This window comes from Pieris napi, chromosome 5 (assembly GCF_905475465.1).
Source record: "Pieris napi chromosome 5, ilPieNapi1.2, whole genome shotgun sequence".
Taxonomy (NCBI): domain Eukaryota; kingdom Metazoa; phylum Arthropoda; class Insecta; order Lepidoptera; family Pieridae; genus Pieris; species Pieris napi.
In genome coordinates, this window is record NC_062238.1 from 5,445,179 (window position 1) to 5,465,851 (window position 20,673).

General features: G+C 33.1%; 2 protein-coding genes and 1 non-coding gene across 4 annotated transcripts in view; 1 reads left to right on the plus strand and 2 right to left on the minus strand.

Annotated features, from left to right (window-relative positions):
* The window catches only part of LOC125049423 (G protein-activated inward rectifier potassium channel 3), a 28,714-nt gene extending 19,631 nt beyond the window's left edge, over positions 1-9,083 (minus strand). The window contains exons 1-2 of one of the 2 annotated variants that reach the window (XM_047648699.1): positions 8,668-9,083; positions 125-630 (exon numbers count right to left, since the gene is read on the minus strand). In XM_047648699.1, coding sequence (XP_047504655.1) covers positions 125-486 — 362 coding nt within the window. In that variant the 5' untranslated portion in view covers positions 487-630; positions 8,668-9,083. The remainder of the gene's footprint in view (positions 1-124; positions 631-8,667) is intronic. The other variant, XM_047648698.1, reaches the window with a different exon arrangement.
* Positions 9,084-13,292: 4,209 nt separating this feature from the next.
* Trnae-uuc lies at positions 13,293-13,364 on the minus strand. The gene has a single exon. It is a non-coding gene; the product is annotated as a tRNA-Glu (tRNA).
* A 4,332-nt stretch (positions 13,365-17,696) lies between these two features.
* Positions 17,697-19,721, plus strand: LOC125049413 (protein yellow-like). Its single transcript, XM_047648679.1, has one exon. It carries the CDS (start codon positions 17,767-17,769, stop codon positions 19,120-19,122), a length of 1,356 nt encoding a protein of 451 aa, XP_047504635.1. The 5' UTR covers positions 17,697-17,766; the 3' UTR covers positions 19,123-19,721.
* The last annotated feature ends 952 nt before the right edge of the window (positions 19,722-20,673 follow it).

A 20,673-nucleotide genomic window follows, 5' to 3' on the forward strand; every position in this document is an offset into this window, starting at 1 on the left:
ATGCTTTTAAAAGTTAAGAGAAGTAAGTTGTAATTATGTTCTCGTGTGTTCATATGAATAAATTTTGATTGACATAGGCTTCTTTTTGTCCATTATCTGAATAATAGTTCAAACCGGTACTTACTTGAGTAACAGATTAAGGGCACTTTCGTTTCTACTGGTTGGTGCGTCTTTGACACTCGAAGGTTCACTGCGCACACCGCGGAGAGACAGTCTGAGCTGTTTCGGGAATGTGGCGAGAAGACCGCTGCTGTTTCTGCGCTGGTTAAGGCTTTTGGACCGCGTCAGGGCCGACTCGACGTCCACACGGGGCGGAGACACATCCCCACTTGGGGACATCGTCGCGGTCGACGGGTTGGTCGTTATTATCGTCGGTACAGCAGCCTGCACATCACCTAACAGTTTATCCCACGGCGATTCACCATCCTCCTCGGAGATCGTCTCGAAACTCCTCGGTCCAACAGACGAAGTCGTTTTATCTGACATAATTATTATTCTAAAGCAACGGAACGTAACAAAACAGACACCCGAATCACTTCGTCACTTTGGATTTTTAGTTTCTTGACAACACTTCACTCTTATCATAATATCCATTTGTAAATCATAATGTTTGGGATAAAAATGTTGACACTGAAACAAAAGAAGAGGTTGGTTAATACCTGATTATAGAGTAGGTACAAACTAACAATGGTACCTATTAGTTCATCGATATCTACTAACAGAGGTACATAAAAAATAAGGAAACAACTATAGATTTAAGTAACGAGTAACAACGATTGCTAGTGTAATACGTCTGAAAGATCTTTGTTTTAAATATAATCAAAAACTAAGTAACTTTATTTCAAAATCGTGGTAAGAAAATAAAGATAATCCTCGCTCAACATTAGTAAACTAACATTTCTTGAAAGTAATAAACTATTTAGAGGCTTTCTAAAGTTTTCTATTTAGTAATTATCTAGGCATTGCGGTTACAGAATTCTACTTTCAAATAATTCGTGTCGTTTTTAAACCTGTGTCTTCTTAATATCTAATTTGCCGCTAGTTATTCCGGCACAAAAATTACGTAATTTGAAATTGCGTGAAAGTCTTAGACATGATTACTTTTGTCAATAAAAGTTTAATTATTTTATGCAATCTTAAATCACTTGAAATGTAGTTGGTTGAACGTACAGAGATCCTTAATTAATTTTATCCCCATTAATAGGAAAGCAAAGTTTAATAACGTTAATCATTAATATATGAAAGCATTTCTACAGAATTACAGATGCTTGAACATATTCCTAATATTTTAATATTTACTTAATTTAGGAAACTAATTTATCCAGAAAATAGATAATGTTAATAAAAACCGACATAAGTAATCTACATCCGTAGTGATTCATGAGTAGTATTTCAATATCAAAAATATTATTCTGTGTATGTGAATAGCGAAAATGTTTTAACAGCCCTGCGATTCTGTAACTCACTTTTCGAACTCACACAGCGGTTTTCGCATCGGCGGTCGCTCTCAAATCAGTCGTGAAGCAGTCATTTTATGATTTGGCATTCTGATAAGCAATAAACTACAAGCTCTCACCTTTTCAGAATGCCAAATCATAAAATGACTGCTTCACGACTGATTTGAGAGCGACCGCCGATGCGAAAACCGCTGTGTGAGTTCGAAAAGTGAGTTACAGAATCGCAGGGCTGAACTGCTAACGACTACCTACGGTTGTTTAAATATTTGACTAGGGAAATTTAGATGTGTATTTTTAATAATTAAATCCTATTTAGTGTTTTTTATAATACCTTGACTAACATATCGTATTGAAGCCTTGTAATTGTAATCGTTTCCTTTCGAGTTCTTTTAAAACAGTTTAAAATATTTTACGTGGTCCAAATATTACAATACCAAAGTATACTTTACTAAGAAATCCAAATAACTTTTTTTCGATTTTCCACTACATTACCTACTATCCATTATCTACTTTCAATGTTACACAAGATCTGTGTGATTCACGTGATTTCACGTTCACGTTGAAATATCGCTTTCAATTGAGATAACAGTATTATTGAATGTTGACTAATCAACTTTAAATTTCAATGACTAATATATAAATAGTTATTATTGTCGGGATATCTTAAAACGGTGATAATTTTGGACTTTGTTGTACAAAAATACCAAGAATCAGAGTAGGTAAGAAACGGTTAAATAATTAGCGCGATTGGTAACTTTTGTTTTTTTTAGTATTAAGCTTTTTTCATACCTGGTTGTGTGCAATTTCATTCATTACTTTATATGTTGGCCTTAAACTAATATGTATATTAAATGCGCCGTGTAGCAATTCCCATAGAAATTTCTTGATTATGTTAAAACTTCGTAGGAACTAGGAAGTCGAAGTTACACAGTACCACAGAAATACAAAAACGTAGAAATGGCGCCAAAACCCAAAACGCATTTAAAAGTACTATAAGTTATTTGAAGTAATTCTCAAGGGATAAAAAACTGAATTAAATAGGTAGCTTCCTTTACGACCAATATTAGTCTACGATGTTTGCCAACTGTTCCCGTGCGAATAAAATGTAGGTCAATGCTCTTGCAGCTTCGTAACAAGATACGGATAAGATAGCCTTTCAGAACTACAAATTAAAATTAAAGTATTTGTATATGTTATTAATAGTATTATGAACTCACATTAAACGGGAAGTTACCACATGCAAACGAGAGAAAATATTAGTTGGTCTTACCGTTAAGAAAAGTACGAATAAAAAGTATAGGTAACATATTATTTTTACAGAATATTATTTGGTCTATATAAGCATTACAGACTCAATTAAATAAATAATTACGCTACGAATATATTGCCTATGCCACTGCGTGGAAATCTAGGCTGTACAGTGTACGACGATTATTGCCTATTAGTCTTTAATAGAACATTCTAGGAAGGCTTCGTGTCTTGTCGGCGCCAGAAACAATGCTGTTTTAATTTTATGCCGCATTTCGTTGCAATAAACAAGCCGAGGTCAACAAGTGAATAACTAACTAGGAGACTGGAGATTACTTAAATCACAGTTATTCGAACACTGACGTAATTGAAACATTCACATGCCAATATGATTGATATTATGTTAGACGTAAAAAGGACATTTATCTTTATTATACAACATACCGGGAGTAATTTCATGAGTTAAGTGGCCACATTAAGTACTAAGTGGTTGGGCACAGAAGGTATTGAAATTTGAAAAGCATTATTGAAATTAAGTGAGCTTAAGGGAAAAACTACGTCTTCCCGCCAATAATTGGCCGCGGATCACCTGTCAGTAGTAATTGACAAGTAACGTTATGTATTGACACAGATTAATACTGTATTTTAACTAAACATGTTATGTAGTTCTAAAAATAACTAATTTTAAAATAAAAAAATAATGATCTCTAAGACCAATCATGCGGACTAATTTTAATTAAATATTTTATTCTGTAGAAGAAAAAACAAAATCGAAAATCGAAAACTTTATCATCGCAAAGAAATTGTCTGTACGTACTTAAAGAGTATAATTTTATTAGTTTCAGTATAACTCAGGAACAATCTATACTCATTTTAGTATCAAATGCGTTGACGTATAATCGGGCAGATTGATTCTATATAATTCTAGTTTGTAAGCATTTTATGAACATTCTACGCAGATGTCGCGGACATTAATTGCTTGTCACATTAAATTAAATAAAACGTACTTTAGGATTAGAACGTATGAGGATGTTATTATCTATAATTATTGTATTATCATAGCTATCAGTCTGTGAAATCCAGAATCATTTGAGTTCATAACAATGCAATAGGTACAGTATCTTATATTTTATGTATTTCTAACAAACTGCCACTTGTTTTTATCAACACTTATAATTGCACTCATATTTTATTACCCATTAGTGCCGATTCTTAGAAAATCAGCCATAACATATTGTTAAACTTGCGCTTCTTATCGATTTCACATAATATAAATAATAAGATTGCGTACTAATTGCATACACGTGGAAATGCTTTATGTTTCATAGCATACCAATAAAAAATGGGCATTTTTACACGTTTCAATGCAGGTCATTGACTGAGGACTGAGTAAGATTTTGAAAAATCTATGGTTTTCCAATAAATACAATCCAAAAAAAGCGGAGAACTTATAATTGACTAACGGTGTCTGATACGTGATTCTATTTGGGTGAATTGAATAGGTTTATGAGTAAATACATTTTCATGACAGTCGCGTGACACAAATTGCGAATCACATTCAATCTCTGAATATCTACTGTAGCAATATAATTGACGAATTACTGACAAAAGAATAAATTTACGTCACGAAATTTTTCCCCTTCATCCTCGACATAATTATCAAGTAATATGACAATCTTGACCGTGTTTAGAATTTCCGTATTACGATTTCGACTTAAAGGAACCAGATCAACAGTTCATTCACCGCTTCGAGATAAATATGAAACGATACATTTATTTTGGAAATTGTTTTATTTCCATCACGTGATACGCTTTCAGGAAAAGTGCGATGTGCATTTTCTTCCGAGATATTCCGCGTATTGAAAGCAATTATTTTTAAATTAGTGACTCGGAGTGTTAATGTGACCTTTGGACACCATTCAAGGTATAACTTTTTTGCTGTACAGAACTAACTCAAGGAACTTAACAGAATTTTCACGACTCGGTGCCAATGTTACAAGGGCAATGACATCACACATACACCTTTACAATAAGTACTTCATCAAGGATAAAACCGTATAATAGCTAGATATCGTTTCTGCATTAAGTCGTTAGAAGGCGCATTGTCTACTACTGTTTTATTATTTCAGTCTCCCTATTTCCATGAAAACGTGTATATAATTTCCTGTACCTACTGTTTTTTTTTTTTTTGAATATCCTAGAAAACCCTAAATCTGTGATTGTGTAAGGTGATGAACATATTGGATGAAATGTTACCCACAAACAAAACCAATCCCCAAAAAACTTTGTTTAAAGTACACAATGTAATATTATCATTTCACTTCCGTTACAATCAACAAATGTCGATAAATCATTACTTAATTAGTAGAGGGACTTCACTAAAGTTTCTAAAAATATAACGTACATACAGTGTACGTGATTTTGTCATCTATTACCGTAAAACATTAAACAATTGACGACTATATATCGATGTTTTTATCGAGAAAACATAAATGGTAAGATAACAATTTAAGGGATGAATATTTCAATTTTAAAACTAGGTACAAAACATATGGTATTGTTGATTTAATGAGTATATTTAACTTTATGTCGGAATCAAAAAAATGCTATCATACTTCAATGACTGGTAAAATTTACATATAAAAAAATATTAAACAATTATGGAAACTAGTTCTTTTACATAAAATAGAGCTTATAGCAAACATAGCAACAAGTTACAAGATATGGGTTACACATGTTTTATTCTCGATTCTAATATCATATTCTTTTACCACGTTTGATGTTGCGTTGCTATGGCTGTTTGCTGACAAGTTAAAGAAAGTCTTTTAAAAACATAAAATAATCTTTACTCGGCCATTTTATTCAGCTGACGGGTTAAACTGAACAATGCTTTGTAATTGCGTGTAAGCTAAAAACTATAGTTTCAAATGAAGACAAAAGATGCGTCTTCCAACTGGGTTTTATATTGCAAATAACAGTGGTAATTTAACGAACGGTTGTTTTTGAAAGTTAAAGTTTTGTTGTAAACTAAATTCAAAGTCTACTTAGTCATTCCGACACGGACGTGAAAATATCATTTTATTAGTGACTAGATGACCCGGTGAACTTATTTGTGTAAAAACTTAATATATTTTAGTTAAACAGGTGACGAGATCGGACCGTATACTACAGCAATGAAACACAAATTTCTGAATTTCTCCTGTCTTCTATGTGACAACTAAGTGACCATTTTTTGTTTCTAAAAAAGAGAAGACATCAAATATTTTCCAGCTAGAAGCAGTTTTTATGGCAAAATTCAATTGTACTTTTGAGTATTTTTCTTCGCTTATTATTTATGTTCACCACCTTTTAAACATTCCCTGAACTCTCACAAATATTTCAAGTATAGCTAGACAAACGAACAGCAATTCATTTATATATATATATATATAGATAGATGTATACTATATCATTAATAATACAGGTATGTTCAAGATCTGAAAATTGGTATTACAAAGAACTATACCTAGACAAGATTTTTTGTCTGTTTCGATGATTCAGAATAGCCAGCACGATGACTTTGAATTGGGGTTTTTGTAACATAGAGGTTCTATGAATCATGCCTTAGAAAAAAGGCTTGTTAAAAATTTTGCCGAATGGTATTTCCTTTAGCCATGTCAATTGGGAATCAACGTTTTTATCTCACTACTAAATAAATGTATTATTTCATTTCGTTAATATTGTAATTTGTCACTCCGATTACTATTATCAAAGCAATATCTGCACATACTGACGTACACAGTGATGTAAATATTGAGGGACAATTGACGATAAACTTTAAACTACGTGCTTGACAACTATATAACTACTACTGTGTGAGGTCTTACCACGCTGTTCTAACGTGAAAAATTTCGTGGCTCTGAAAATTTAAGCTGAATTATTTCTTACCAACTATCATAAAATTATAATAGCTATTGTGATGAATTTTGGTACACATATTAATGAAACCGAGAATAGAGCGAGAAAAGAAGCAAAAATGGAACAGTATCATAACGGAGTGGTAGCCACGAAGTGGGAAACGAAAAAGACCTGCCTCTTTATGATGCAGGTCTGATGAAATCCTAAACTCGATCTAAGGATAATTTTTGGCGCGACATAGAAAAAGCGTTAAGAAGCAACTAATAGTTACTGATAAAAGGGTTTTCTTTAAATGAAGTTTTACAGTTAAAGCGCATTTTTATATTAAAAGGATTTATATTAGCTTTCTTGGTACTGGGGCAGTGTTTTCAACAGGTGCTTTACATGAATATTTTTTCGCTGTATTTATGTGTTTTTAGCATCAGGAAGCAACCAAAAAGACAACTTTGAATACGTACTTAATGCCGCATCGCCTCTTGATGTTATGTTTGAACTCTACCTAATTTTAACTACATCTGTATGAACCCATACAGATGTAGTGTTTTATACATATCATGTGTTTGTTTGTTCTAATGGGGTAATTGATAGGATCTGGTAAAATCTTCTGAAACGAATTACTTTAATTACCCCTGATAATTATATAAATTTGATTATAACCATACTGGGTTGCGCGGAAGTTTTGGTATGTTTTTATACTCGTAATAACCCTGAATGTAATTAATATAGAGGTAGCTTGAATGTCATTGAATTAAATACCGTATCTTCTTAGCAATGAGAACGCAAATTGCTTGTATAATTTAAAATCGATTTAGTGTTACGACGATGACTCTTATAGGTATGATATTTAGCGTATTCTCTAAATTTGTCGAACAATATTTTCCCAGCCATATTTGAGTTGCATGTAATAATAATAAATTATACATGCGATGCCAAACTTCTGTTTTGCGTCTAGATTCTAAGATCTTTATATTTCATCATTTAAAAGTTATACTAGCGTATTGTATATTTGTAGTATAAAATAACATCACATTATTTTATATATTAACCTAAATACAATCTTCAGTGTCAACGGATAATTAATTCCACTTTTGCTTTTTAATTGCAGTACTGAAAATGACATTTAAAGAAAAGTCATAACCTTTTAACTTTTGTATCACTTTCACTCTCAATATTTAATGATAACTACCTACATGAGACATAAATAGAATGTTGTTATCGTTATTATTGTATTACAAAATTATTTAAAGACTTAATAAATATTTCGCATATTTACATCAGCTATTAACTCGATGCATTTTTAAAGTAATTGAATTTAAATTCGAAATTTAAAAAATTTTGGCTCTACTTAGACGTAAAAAGTAACGATTCATGTGTCTTCTAATAACATAGTATCAAATCACAATATTCAACATAATATGCTGAATTAAAAACAATTTTTTTTTATAATCTAGTATTTACATTTCAAGGGGCTTGCCCATAGATGTGATCTGATTTGCTCCAAATTGATTATGAAGACGTGTCAACTGTCAACTTTCATGTACGACGTTTTTGCGACCGTTAACTTTATTCGAGATGTCTATGTTTAGAAAGTGGAGCATTTACACTTTTGACATTTGCCCCAAAAATTATAATTAGGGAATTTTGCAAATTACTTTTGGTAAAATTAGACTACACATATCACTTACTGACATAAATACGTTTATTATATTCAGTTCTTATTATTTAGATTGAGTATGAGGAAAGTTGTGTTTGACCTGAACTGGGAAACCAAAACTGAGGTAAGGTTTTCCCTTTGGTAAAATATTTTTTATTTTGTGATTCTTCATACAGCTGTTCGTAATTTTAGGTTACATTTCCATGACTATTACTTGTTGCTATACACTTTGAGTGTATAGCTTTACTAATATAATAATGTTGGTAACATTCATCACGCGTGTGTACCTAGCTATCAACGTAAATCCAACCATTGACCTAGTTTGCAACTATAAATTTACATAAACTATGTACATACTGCAACTAATTTAAAATGTTACCAAATATTACAAATAGATATTAAAAAACTCACCTTCATATATGGACCTATCATAAAGAATGTTTATTTCAGCGTTTCGCGAAATTAATTTCACGAAACAATTTTAAAGTTATAAAGTTTAACACTTTAAATAGCTTCACAACACGCTATCACAGACTGACGAAAACGGCGTTAATCATCCGATACGCGACAAGTCATTAAACACTGCCAGTTAGCACATTTTCAGATATAACTTACAATAAATATAAAAAATATCACGTTTACAAAACTCCCTATTTCTTTTTAGGCATATTTAATTTCTGAATTGAAAGAATCGAATGATGTTCTTTAAATATTTTGAATTGACCGCGCGAAACGACGGTGCGCGCGACGAATGGCGCCTGTGCGTTCAGATTGGTGACTGGCTGAATAAATGTTTTATTCTACGCTTGTATATTCGCAACCGTTAAAAAATAAATACACCGAGGTGTTCAAAGGCTCAAAGGAACGGTTATCTAACATAACCGGCACATCCAACGTGGATTTAGCGAAATCGAATGACGTTGAAGATTGACTCAGCCGTTTCGTTTCTTTTACACGTTTTGCGTCACGTGTAACCTCTTAATTAATGTTGATTATTAATTTCTATCAGTTATCTGAATGATCTGACAACAACAGGACTTTGAATATTTTATGTTTTTGTCTAATGTCAATGTCAACGATTTACTGTTCGTTATTTCATTATATCTTATCATTATATACATTTCAATTAAATGCTAGCTGATAGTAATAAAAAGTCCTTAATATGTGTTTTTTAAGTATTGCCGATCGAGTTAACGTAGCTTCTTCGATCTAAAATTCTGCATTAAATGGAGAATTAACAGAAAAAAAGATGTCTCATTTTAAATGAAATGAAATGAAATAGTTTATTCTTGCAAGTAGGACTATATAAATCACTTTTACAATGTCTTCCTAAACTAGATGAAGTCGACATTTTCTAACTGACTGCCCTGAGAAGAAATGTCGAAACATACTCGGGGGTCTTAGTCTCTTTTATAGTCCAGATAATACAATAATAAATTAATAAATTGGTGTAAACAAATGCAGAGTATTTACTGGACTGGTCTTTGGAAGAAAGAACCAGATCGATCTGAGCAAGCCTGTGCCAGCAGACGGCAAGCATGCCCCGAATAGCTCATGCAGGTCAACCATTTTTGAGGGAGCTGCACAACCCGGTACACAACAATACCGCCAGTGGCAACATAAAAATATGTGGGGCAACAACTCACTAAATTTAATTAAATAACTTTATTCAGCAATGGCGAATTATCCTTTTTCCTTGTACATATGTACCTACATAGTTTATTCTGACATTACTGGAATTGTTTACATTTGATTTGTTTTCTTCAAAGATCAATCAAGGCTATAAATAATATAGGTTATCGCTCTGTGATGCGATTATTTCTGAATAAAGTTGTTGTCAATGCAGATGCCCTGCTACTTTATAAAACCAATAAATAGGTAACGATGTCAATGACTCTCTCAATAATTGTCGAATTACATCGTATAGACTTAATATTGTATATGGTTAAGAAATTTAGATTAATTTGTTGTTACAGATTAGCCCTGCAGGAATCTTAATTTTATTACGGAGTTGGTTAATGCCAAAAGATAGATTTACGAATAAAAAGTTCATTAAATATATTTTTCTAAATAGTTTGTATTCTTGACAAAAGTTATATACATGAAACATGGGAATTAAACACACTCTGTACTTAAAATTAAGAACACATCTTTGTATATATATTATTATTATTGAATTATTTATTGTCACAAAGGTTATAACTTATAACTTCTTATAGTACAAGGCCGGTATAAATGCGACATTGACCCTTATTTTAAATAATTATTATATATTGCGGTTAAATTAATAATAATAATAATCAGTGGCGCTACAATCTCTTTAGGTCTGGGCCTCAGATTTCTGAATCTGTTTCATGATCATTTTTCAATTTAATACGCAAGAAGGTGATCAGCCTCCAGTGCCTGACACATGCCGTCGACTTTTTGGGTCTAAGACATGACGGTTTCCTCACGATATTTTCCTTCACCGTTCGAGCGAATGTTAAATGCGCAAATAGAAAGAAAGTCCATTGGTGCACAGCCGGGGATCGAACCTACGTCCTAAGGGATGAGAGTCGCACGCACTGCTCAGTTGCGGTTAAATTAATAAATATTAAATCTGTTTTCACTTACTTGCTTTACCTTATATGTTTGTGTTTAAGTACTGTCGAAGGAATCCTTAAAATACTTTCGTACTTAAAAGATTTATGATTCATCATGTTTTATGTGCCACAAACAACATACAAAAGTCATCAATATTCACTAGTCACAATTAAAAGTTTATTTTTATAGGACAGGGGAAACCACCGCCCATGGACACTACCAATGCCAGAAGGTTCGAGAGTGCGGTGCCTTTTAAGTGTTACTTCCTTTTCTTGAAAAACCCAAAGTCGAAAGTTTTGTTATATCATGCAATTTTGAGTGACTTGTATGATTGTTAGTTAGTTGTAATAACATTTAAAAAATGTCCAGTATAAACCAGAAAAATATTATTCTTGTTATTATTATAAGGAAATAGGAAAATAGAAAACGTTGCTAAGACTGAAACAAGTTCTCAACGTCATCGTAGATCAAGAAAAATGAATTAACGAGGGAGATTTCACAAAAGTTTGTAATGTGAAATTGATGCCTACTACAAATAAATAAAATAATAATAAATAATAAAATCGTTTATTTGCTAAGATGGGGCAATTAATTATAAAATCGCGCAATCAGCCATATATAAATAGGCACATTAACATAATGTCATAATAATAAGTTAACTTATTTATAATTGCTGTCAAACTTATGGTCTAAATTTTCTAAGGCACCTTTGAAAATTCAATGATAATATGTCATATATTTTTTTTCGTAAATAAAGATCTCATTCAAATGTCATGTTTTGCTTAATTTTTCCCCTAAGTATAAGGTGTACATATGTGTGTATATATGTGGTGTAAAAAAATATGGTCATATATACCAAAGAAAGAAAAAACATGCCTGAGAAACTTGAGATTCTGTATAACTCACTTAACACTGTTTTTCCAGTAATTAATATCCAATAAATTCCTATTACAATGACCTTTTCTCTTAATTACAAAATAGCTAAATTTAACTTAATTACTTGAAATTAACTTGATGGGTTAATTCTGCTTGCATGTTCATTCCTTTTAGTAAATTTTTCCACTGAGATAAAAGTATCTGCAAAATTACACGACGTAATGAAATTTCTGGAAAATTCTTCTCCAAGAGGTCGAGTAGGTTAATGTCCGGTGATCGTGGACCCACAGATTTGTATACATCAAATATTGTATTCTTGGGAATACAGAGATGATTTTCAAGAATACTATGGTGTTTAAATTATTTTGTTTGTTAGGAATCGATTGTATATAATGCTTGTAGAAATATTTTAAAATAATTTGTTTCATATCTTAAGTTATATCTTGGTACATTCTGAGTCTGATTTACATCTCATACGTTTCCTTTATCAGGTCAGCCTGATTCGTCTTTGACCAAGACCTAGATACACGCATTGTTCGTTACTACCACAATTATGGAAGCTACTTATTTAGAGTTTCTTTGAAGTAATGCTAATTTAGTGTATGTCGATGAAAATTTGGGTTTTCAATGTAAAACTAAATGACCTTTGAACGTCTAAATATAACTATTCTGTCACGCGTCTCGCTAGTGACTGTTACCGGCAGCTACGAATAGATTAGAATAGCAGGGTTATTATGAAATGAAACAACCGGTACTAAGGCAAGCTCGAACGATCGGTATTTGTCGCGCGATCACTATCGCTGGCAACCGATTACTGTGTTAAACGAAAATCATCAATATTTGTAAGAAAAATTAGGAAGTTTACAGAAATAGCTAAATTTCTCTTTGTAAGGAAAAATTACAGCGTTTCTTGCAAAAGTGAGCTGGCTCTTAGACTATATAATGCCATCGAATTTATTTAATTTTCCATAGAAACTTTTATCGTTGAATACTTTTTCAAACTCAAAGCAGAGTAAGTACTGTGGTGGCGATATTGATATAGTCTGTTCTAATGTGATTCCTGTATTGTAGTTAAGATCTTTATGAAAAAATTGGATATGGTTGACATATCCTGCACCTGGCATTCTACCGATTCAAAATTCGCTATAATAGTGTAAAATTCTATTAATTTTTTTATTGGGGGCATTTTGAGAACCAATTGATGAATAATATTAAAGATAAATCATAGCTAACGTGTATCATAAATAGTGATGGTATAACCAACAATGCATTTATTAACAATAATTGCACAATTTTGCCATTTCGACTGCTACACAAAGATTTCTAATAAAGAGGCCGCCTCCTTAACGAAATGGCATTTCGCATTCCTCTTGTGACACGTCCAATTAAAAACGAATCGATTTTGTACTTAATTTTATTTAGGAACCATTCTTACCATACCAAATATAATAAAGTACTTTTGCAAAATATTATTATTTTGCAAAAGTGCTCTTCGGTAATATGTTGGTAAAAATAGATCTCAAATAGATCGTGAACTGGTCAATTAAAATTAATTTAGAAAACTGTAAAAAGGTACTTTCCCGTACCGGGAATCGAACCCGAGCCTCCTGGGTGAAAGCCAGGTATCCTAGCCACTAGACCATACGGGATATGAACATTGAAGAGAAAAAACTTATTAAATCCTTCATAATAATTCTTACTATAAATAATGATAATATTATTTCGTCGACTGAATTATTTTAACATAGTTTCTTAATTGCATACATAAGAACTCACTTAAAGCATGTATTTAGCCTTCAATAGTCTAAAAAACAAAACCTTTTTTTTTAGTGTGGTCTGGGAAACTAAAGTACAAATTATAAATATATTATTTTTATAAAATAACGTAATTAACAACGTACGTACGTTAACAACGCGTAGTATGTCTCATTTCTTTATAAACTACTAGCAGACCGGCCAAGCGTTGCTGTGGCTAAGGTTTTCTTATATTACACAGTAGTAAACTATTCAAGGGCAACGGTAGGAAAACACCAGTCATGGGGACCACCATGCTTTATTGGTGGTAATGCCATTAAGTTGTAGCTTATGTGAAACGTTGATACTTTCAACACAGCGCCATCTGTTAGAATTGTGACTGTTAAATAATAAACAAATATTTTGAAATTAAATAATATTGCGGGTATAAATTGAGATGTAAGTTATCCTATCTTTTAAGTTAGATCAAACTGCACACGGTGTGCAAATTTTATTGATATCGGTTCGGTAGTTTAGGAGTCCATAGCGGACAAACAACGTGACACGTAATTTATATATATGTATTAAGATAACACACATCATATTATAACAACAATACTGTAATATTTGGCCGCTCACGCCATCTAGTGGGTGACTGTTACATTCTTATAACGTTTTTTTGCTTTAGAATTATACTGTTCCTCTAGTATAACACTACTGTCAGAAGATGGCGTTAACATCTATAATATTATTTCGTGAGATGATCGTGAAATTCACAAGTGACAATAATTAGGTATTCTATTAACTATTATTAATTTATTTATTATGTTATATATTTTAACTACAACAACAAAAAAAAAATATTATTGATGGTATGAAATGATAACAGAGGTCGCTAGTTGCACCATCTTCTACTATATAAAAATAAGTCGGGTTTTTCTTCCTGACGCTATAACTCCAGAACGCACAAACCGTTTTCCACGGTTTTGCATTCGTTGGAAAGGTCTCGGGCTCCGTGAGGTTTATAGCAAAGAAAATTCAGGAAAAATTTCAACAGAAAAGCGGGATCACTAAACAAAATGTTATATAAAACGAAGCCATCTGGTGGCGAAACGGCGTTCGCCGAGTTTGCTAGTTTCTTATAAGTAAACGGGTACCTACTTCTGTACAGCAATGACTAATAGTTTTACTTGTGACTTTTATATAGACAGAATACCAATCGTTGTGTTTACTAGTTTGTAAGTGCATATCCTTATCTCTAGCTGATTGAGATCATTTTAGTAGTACCTAAACGCCATTATATACAGCTGTAATCACATATTTGTATTGATCAACATTTTTAGTATTGCTCGCTAACACTAGGGGCGCTGCAAGATTTTTCAAATAAAAATATAATAATGCTAAACAATAGCCGTTACGCGTAAATCCTAAATGTCCAATAACTCTATATTTCTTTAGGTTTCAAAACTATTACTTAAACGCACCATAAACCTTAAAAAGTTATAAACACCCAAGTAAGATTATTCGGTTATTAAGATTTTATCACTTCAACCTAACCACTTCAACTCCCAAATCCATTCGACCTTTCAACCTCTTGACTAATAAAATATTACTAGCAACACCTATTAACCTATTAAGAAGAATGAATTTAGTGATGATAAAAGTAGATAGATGGCGTCAACTTTCTTTTAATGTAGGCCTATATTGCATTATTCATGATGCAAAAAATAAACCAAGGACAAGTGATAACAACCTTTGCATTTTCTTAGCACGTATTTTGCAGTTTCGCTTTATTGCAATAACATTGCGTGTTCTGCGTAGCAGTCGGGAAATATGAAAAGTGTTACTTCCGACTTGAAGAAATACGCGAAAATGTTCACGTACATTTTCGCATGAATTGACCTACAATAACGAGGAGATAGTTAAAAGTCTCTTAACAATGTGGACATTTTTAATCATGCTAAACTTTTTCGAAATAATTGTTATATAGCCGCCAATCGAATCGAAAGATACATGAATTGCCCACTCACTTTTAAAACGCGGAGTTTTCAAGTTATCTATTTACTTTCAGCCTCCATAGAACGTAGCATTTTATATATCAAGTTTATACTACAAAATACACCTTTTAAAATCTCAATTTAAACCATGTATAGACAATAACAGATCGTTTTGTGTTCGTAGTTTTGTGCTAATCGCTCTAAACAGACAGCGCTTCCTGATTTAAATGTCACGTGAAGAATCGTGAATGAACCTTTTATTTACAAGGTTCCAATATGTATATCCTTACAATAACTTGACGTTTTTTACAATGCCTTTGCGCGCAAGATTTTTAAGATACCATTGAGCTAAAGCGTCTAAAGCATTCGATAGAGCATTTCGATTTTGATAATCTATACACGCTTTCCCCACACATCGTATATCTTTGTTTCTTTACATCTCATCATTTCATCCCCAATAGGGGACTAATATTAATATTATTATTACTAAAAAAAAAAATATTTCGTCTGTTTTTGTATTACATTTAATTATTAATTAAATTCAGTTGAAAAGGACCTTTTGTTAAGACAAGAGTTTTAAAATAAGTAATGTTTAAACATCAATACAAAACCGATTTAGTAAATTCGTCCATTCCACTTTATGACGATTTTTTCTGAAGACTATTTGTTAATCTATTCAGATTTAATATAATAGTGTAATTACTTAACCTTCGCTTTAGATTGATTAGCTATTAGTAGAGCGATTAATAAACATTTTCTATATTAAAGATTTAAATTAAATTAGAATTTACCCCTAGAAGAATGCGAAGGCGACCTCGTGAGCCAAGTTTCAGTATTCAGGTTTCTTACCTGTCTCAAGGTTTTACTGTGGGATTAACCGCCACCGTCAAAGGAACCTCTAATTATAAATTTACATTTCATTTCACCTTCATTGAACATTTAACGATAATAAAATGCTTTATCACAATGCTATTTCCTGTACATATTGTTACATGCATAATATTATAAATGTTTATATATTTGAGCCGCGGAAGATCCTTAGCAGTCAACCACAAGGTATCAGTTTAATTTGCAAATCAATGTCTTAGGCTCGGTGATAAAGGTCACATTGCAATCTATGGTATTGCATTAAGGTCACATAACTTATTGAATTGTGATGGCTTTAGCAGGGTTACGTCAGTTTGGCCATGTGCAGTGTGCACAGACTTTGTTATGGATCCGTTTCTGGGCTTAACCAGAACCTACAATAAAAAAGGAAATATATTCGCGAAATATTCCTAATTTATTTTGCATTATTTGTAACAACTTAATATATTATTGTTCTCGCACAGGGTACTGGTTACATCCCACGCATCTTTTGGCATTGTTTTGAGTTCCCAAGTTCGGTGATTCATCCTCGCAATGAATCACTTATTTCTTATTAATAAATGGTTTTTGTGTATTATGATAATGATATTATATTAAATCTGTAATTAACACACTAGTAAGACTTGTGAATTTGAAAAAGATAATATTTTTATGTATTGTCCCCCATCGCCACAGAACGAAAGGCAGACATTTCTGCGACCGTTTCATTTATCATTTGTTTATTTATTCATTTATCATTATGTTTTAACTGCGCAGCTTATAGTCCTGTCCTATAAGCTGAAATTAATTAATATTAGATGAAATGTTTTAGGTTTATATTGTCTACATAATTTTCTCTGCAATTTTCGTTGGCGACTTAAGTTGAATAACAAATTACATGTAAACAATCAATATTTGTTGACATTAGTTTGAATAATAAAGCGCTTTTTGGTTTATTATAAGAATCATAATTTTATTTATTAATAAGGTAATTTGCACTTGTCGGCCCATTGAAATCACAGTATGTACATATGTGTGCTACGGAGAGAGTGGCCGTATCTAACATACGTCTTATCCGTCAGTAAATTAGGTTTACTTTAGACATTAGAAGATTAGAAAATCCGCTGCAGCTGAAATCGATTTCGGTACGTTGTACATAAACGGCTAGACTGTCGGACCCCTACTTCGTTAGGGTGAGGCGGATGTACTTGGTGCACCCTTGCTCAAATATATTTGCATTTGTATAACAATGACTATTTACTGAGATATACTCCAGGGGAAAAATTTGTCTCTGTTAAGATAAATTCGTTCATGCGTTAAGAATGCATTAATCGTCACATCATTATTAATGACGTAGACCGGTGACACACGCAACAGGGTCCCAAGTCACGCAGACCGGTGCTCAAAGTATCCGCCAGTCGCATTGCTCGCGCCGACCGCGATACACGCTCCAAGTACCGCGCTCATCCCGACCATGCTTTTGCTGGTCTTTTACGCCGTCGTTGCCGCTGTTGTGGCACAAAATGACAAACCAACCGCAAAATCAGTTACTCCACACCGCGAACAATTTAGAGTGATTTACGAATGGCGCTCTGTTGACTTCGAATGGGAATCTCCTGAAGATCGTGAAAGTTACCTCAACACCTCTAGCTATATTCCTAAAAATGTTTTAATATCTGGAATTAATTTCTATGGGGACAACCTCTATATGACGTTGCCGCGAATGTTGAACGGCGTCCCGGCTACTTTGGCGATGATACCTGCTTTTCAAAATGAAACTACAGCGCCGAAATTGAAACCATTCCCGAGCTGGGCGCAAAACAAACTTGGAGACTGTGCTGCTTTACAATTTGTGCAAAATATTGAAATCGATCGTAACAGTATAATGTGGATATTAGATAATGGAAGAGTTGGAACACTTACCCCAAAACCGGACTCTAAATGCCCGCCGTCCATTGTACTGATAGACTTGAAAACTGGAAATAATGAAATGGAACGCATCCCCTTACCAGGCGATATAGTGAACCCCAACACAACATATTTAAATGACCTCGTAGTGGACAACCGCGACGGAGACTACGCCTATATTACAGACAACAGTGCAGTAGATCCAGGAATCATAGTTTTCCGCAGAAGTGACAAGAAAATATGGAAGCTCCGCGACCAACGATCAATGTCGTCTGTTCCGGAAGCTACACTTTTCCGCATCAACGGAACTACGGTAAACCTTCCAGTGAATGTGGATGGAATTGCACTTGGACCCCAATTTCGTACGGAAGACCAAACCATCGACCGCACTGTCTACTACTGTCCTTTATCAAGTTACCATATGTACGCCATCAACGCATCAATTTTGCGAAATGAGTCCTTGGGAGAACAGGGAGAAGGAGCGCTTCAACCATACGTCGTAGATTTGGGAACTAAAACATCGCAAACTGACGGGATGAAGATGGACTCGACAGGCATTCTCTTTTATGGTCTCATTGGCAACTCGACCATAGCAGAATGGAATACCACAACTGATTTCCGCACCGGTCAACGCACGATTGCCCGCGATCCTAACTATATTCAATGGGTGGACCGTTTCACTTTCGATGACCGTGGTAACATTTATGTTATGGTCAATAGATTGTTCAACTTTGTAAAAAACCAAGTTTCTATTGAAGAAGTGAATTACAGAATCTTAAGGTCTCACACTGGCTTGAAGAGTTACATTTATGGCGAGGACTTGTCCCCACCGTCTGGCCCTGACCATCAGCACGGCGGCGCCGCAGTTCCGACGATTGCCGCTTCTATATTGTTGCTATTATTTTCCCATATCCTAGTTTAGTATCAAAATGTAGGGAAACCTATACAGCGTCGATTAAGACGTATTTATTTATTGACGTTCGGACTAACGTGTGACATTACCAAAAATTAACAAGTTACCTTGACCTCGAGGTCGCAGTGATACTGATAATACGCAATGTAGATAGCTTTGTATATTTTATTTGTATATTTAGTGTAGGTGTGTTATGAATATTCAGTGGCTTTTGCGCATCGGGTCATATAGGTCAGAAACGTGTTGAAGACGAGTCATGACACTTGTAGTAAAAGGTCGGGGACGCATTGCCAAATACCTCGATTCGCTCAACGATAAACATTCCAACTATTTGTGTAATGCGACATGTGCATTGTGACATCACGAATTAATTTAAGAAACAAGACCAATGATTTTATTTAAGTTTGTTTAGATACAAGTTAGTAATCCATTACTGCAGCAAATTAATGTGTCGAAATATATTTTGTAATCATAACACAATATGAATATGTACTATAGTTGAATATGAAACCTAAGCAATATATTACTGCATGTATAATTATTATGTGGCTGCTTGTGGACAAGCTGGATGTTTGACGCAAAATAAACGTGTTTATCACATTATGGTATTTACCTGTTTTATTTACCTGCTCGTTTGTCGTGACTTTGTTATCGGCCTCCGATGGCATGAGATTAAACAACACTTTTTTATGTTTCCTATATAATCGCAGCTTACCAAGGCAATGAAAATAAAACACTAAAGTAAAAAACGTTCTATTATCAAAGACAAACTTCAATTTCTCAGGTAAAAATTTATGGTTCAATTTTATGGAATAAAGCTACCTGGAATTTAGGGATTTTTGGAATGTGACGGCATACTATCATGACATTTATTAGGAAATGCGGTATTAATACATAAATGGTATTGCTACTGAGACTAAAAATTATAGCCGATTACAGTACTTAGTAAACTGGAGACAAAAATAGGTACCCTGTGCTCTTACAAGATCATAGAGATCGAAATCCATAAAAATATAGTGATTTAAGCATAAAATATAGATATAATTATAAAGCATAGTTCCAAAGACTTATACTTATACTTCAGTTGAATTGTCATGTTAAAATATATAATACGTACGTATCCGAATTCTATATTGAGACCGATTCTACCAATTGATATAGTTTACATACTTCCCTTACTGATAAAACATAAATTTGCACCGTCTTTTGTATTTATCTGTTAGTCTCTTTCTATAATAGTGTTAATTCAATTTGACAGAAGGCGTACGAGTAGTTATAATATTTTGTATAAAAAAATGTTTAATGTCTATAAATTTATATGTTAATATTATAATTACGTATTAAAACAGCAGTGCAACTCAAGTATGAAATTTATTGCTCTGTTAGATGATTGATCTAAGTCCTGTATAGAGAAGTGAAAGCTTCTAATTTGATCTACGCTATCCTTTAACTCTGATTGAACGACAGAGTACGGCTGCAAATAACTTTTAGTTCTTCTTAGATACAGTATATAATATTATTTAGGGCTGAATTCAATATCGTTTTGTATTATTACGAGCT

Excerpts from the sequence above, each read along its gene's own strand:
- LOC125049413 (XM_047648679.1), top strand. The coding sequence starts at position 17,767 with ATGCTTTTGCTGGTCTTTTACGCCGTCGTTGCCGCTGTTGTGGCACAA.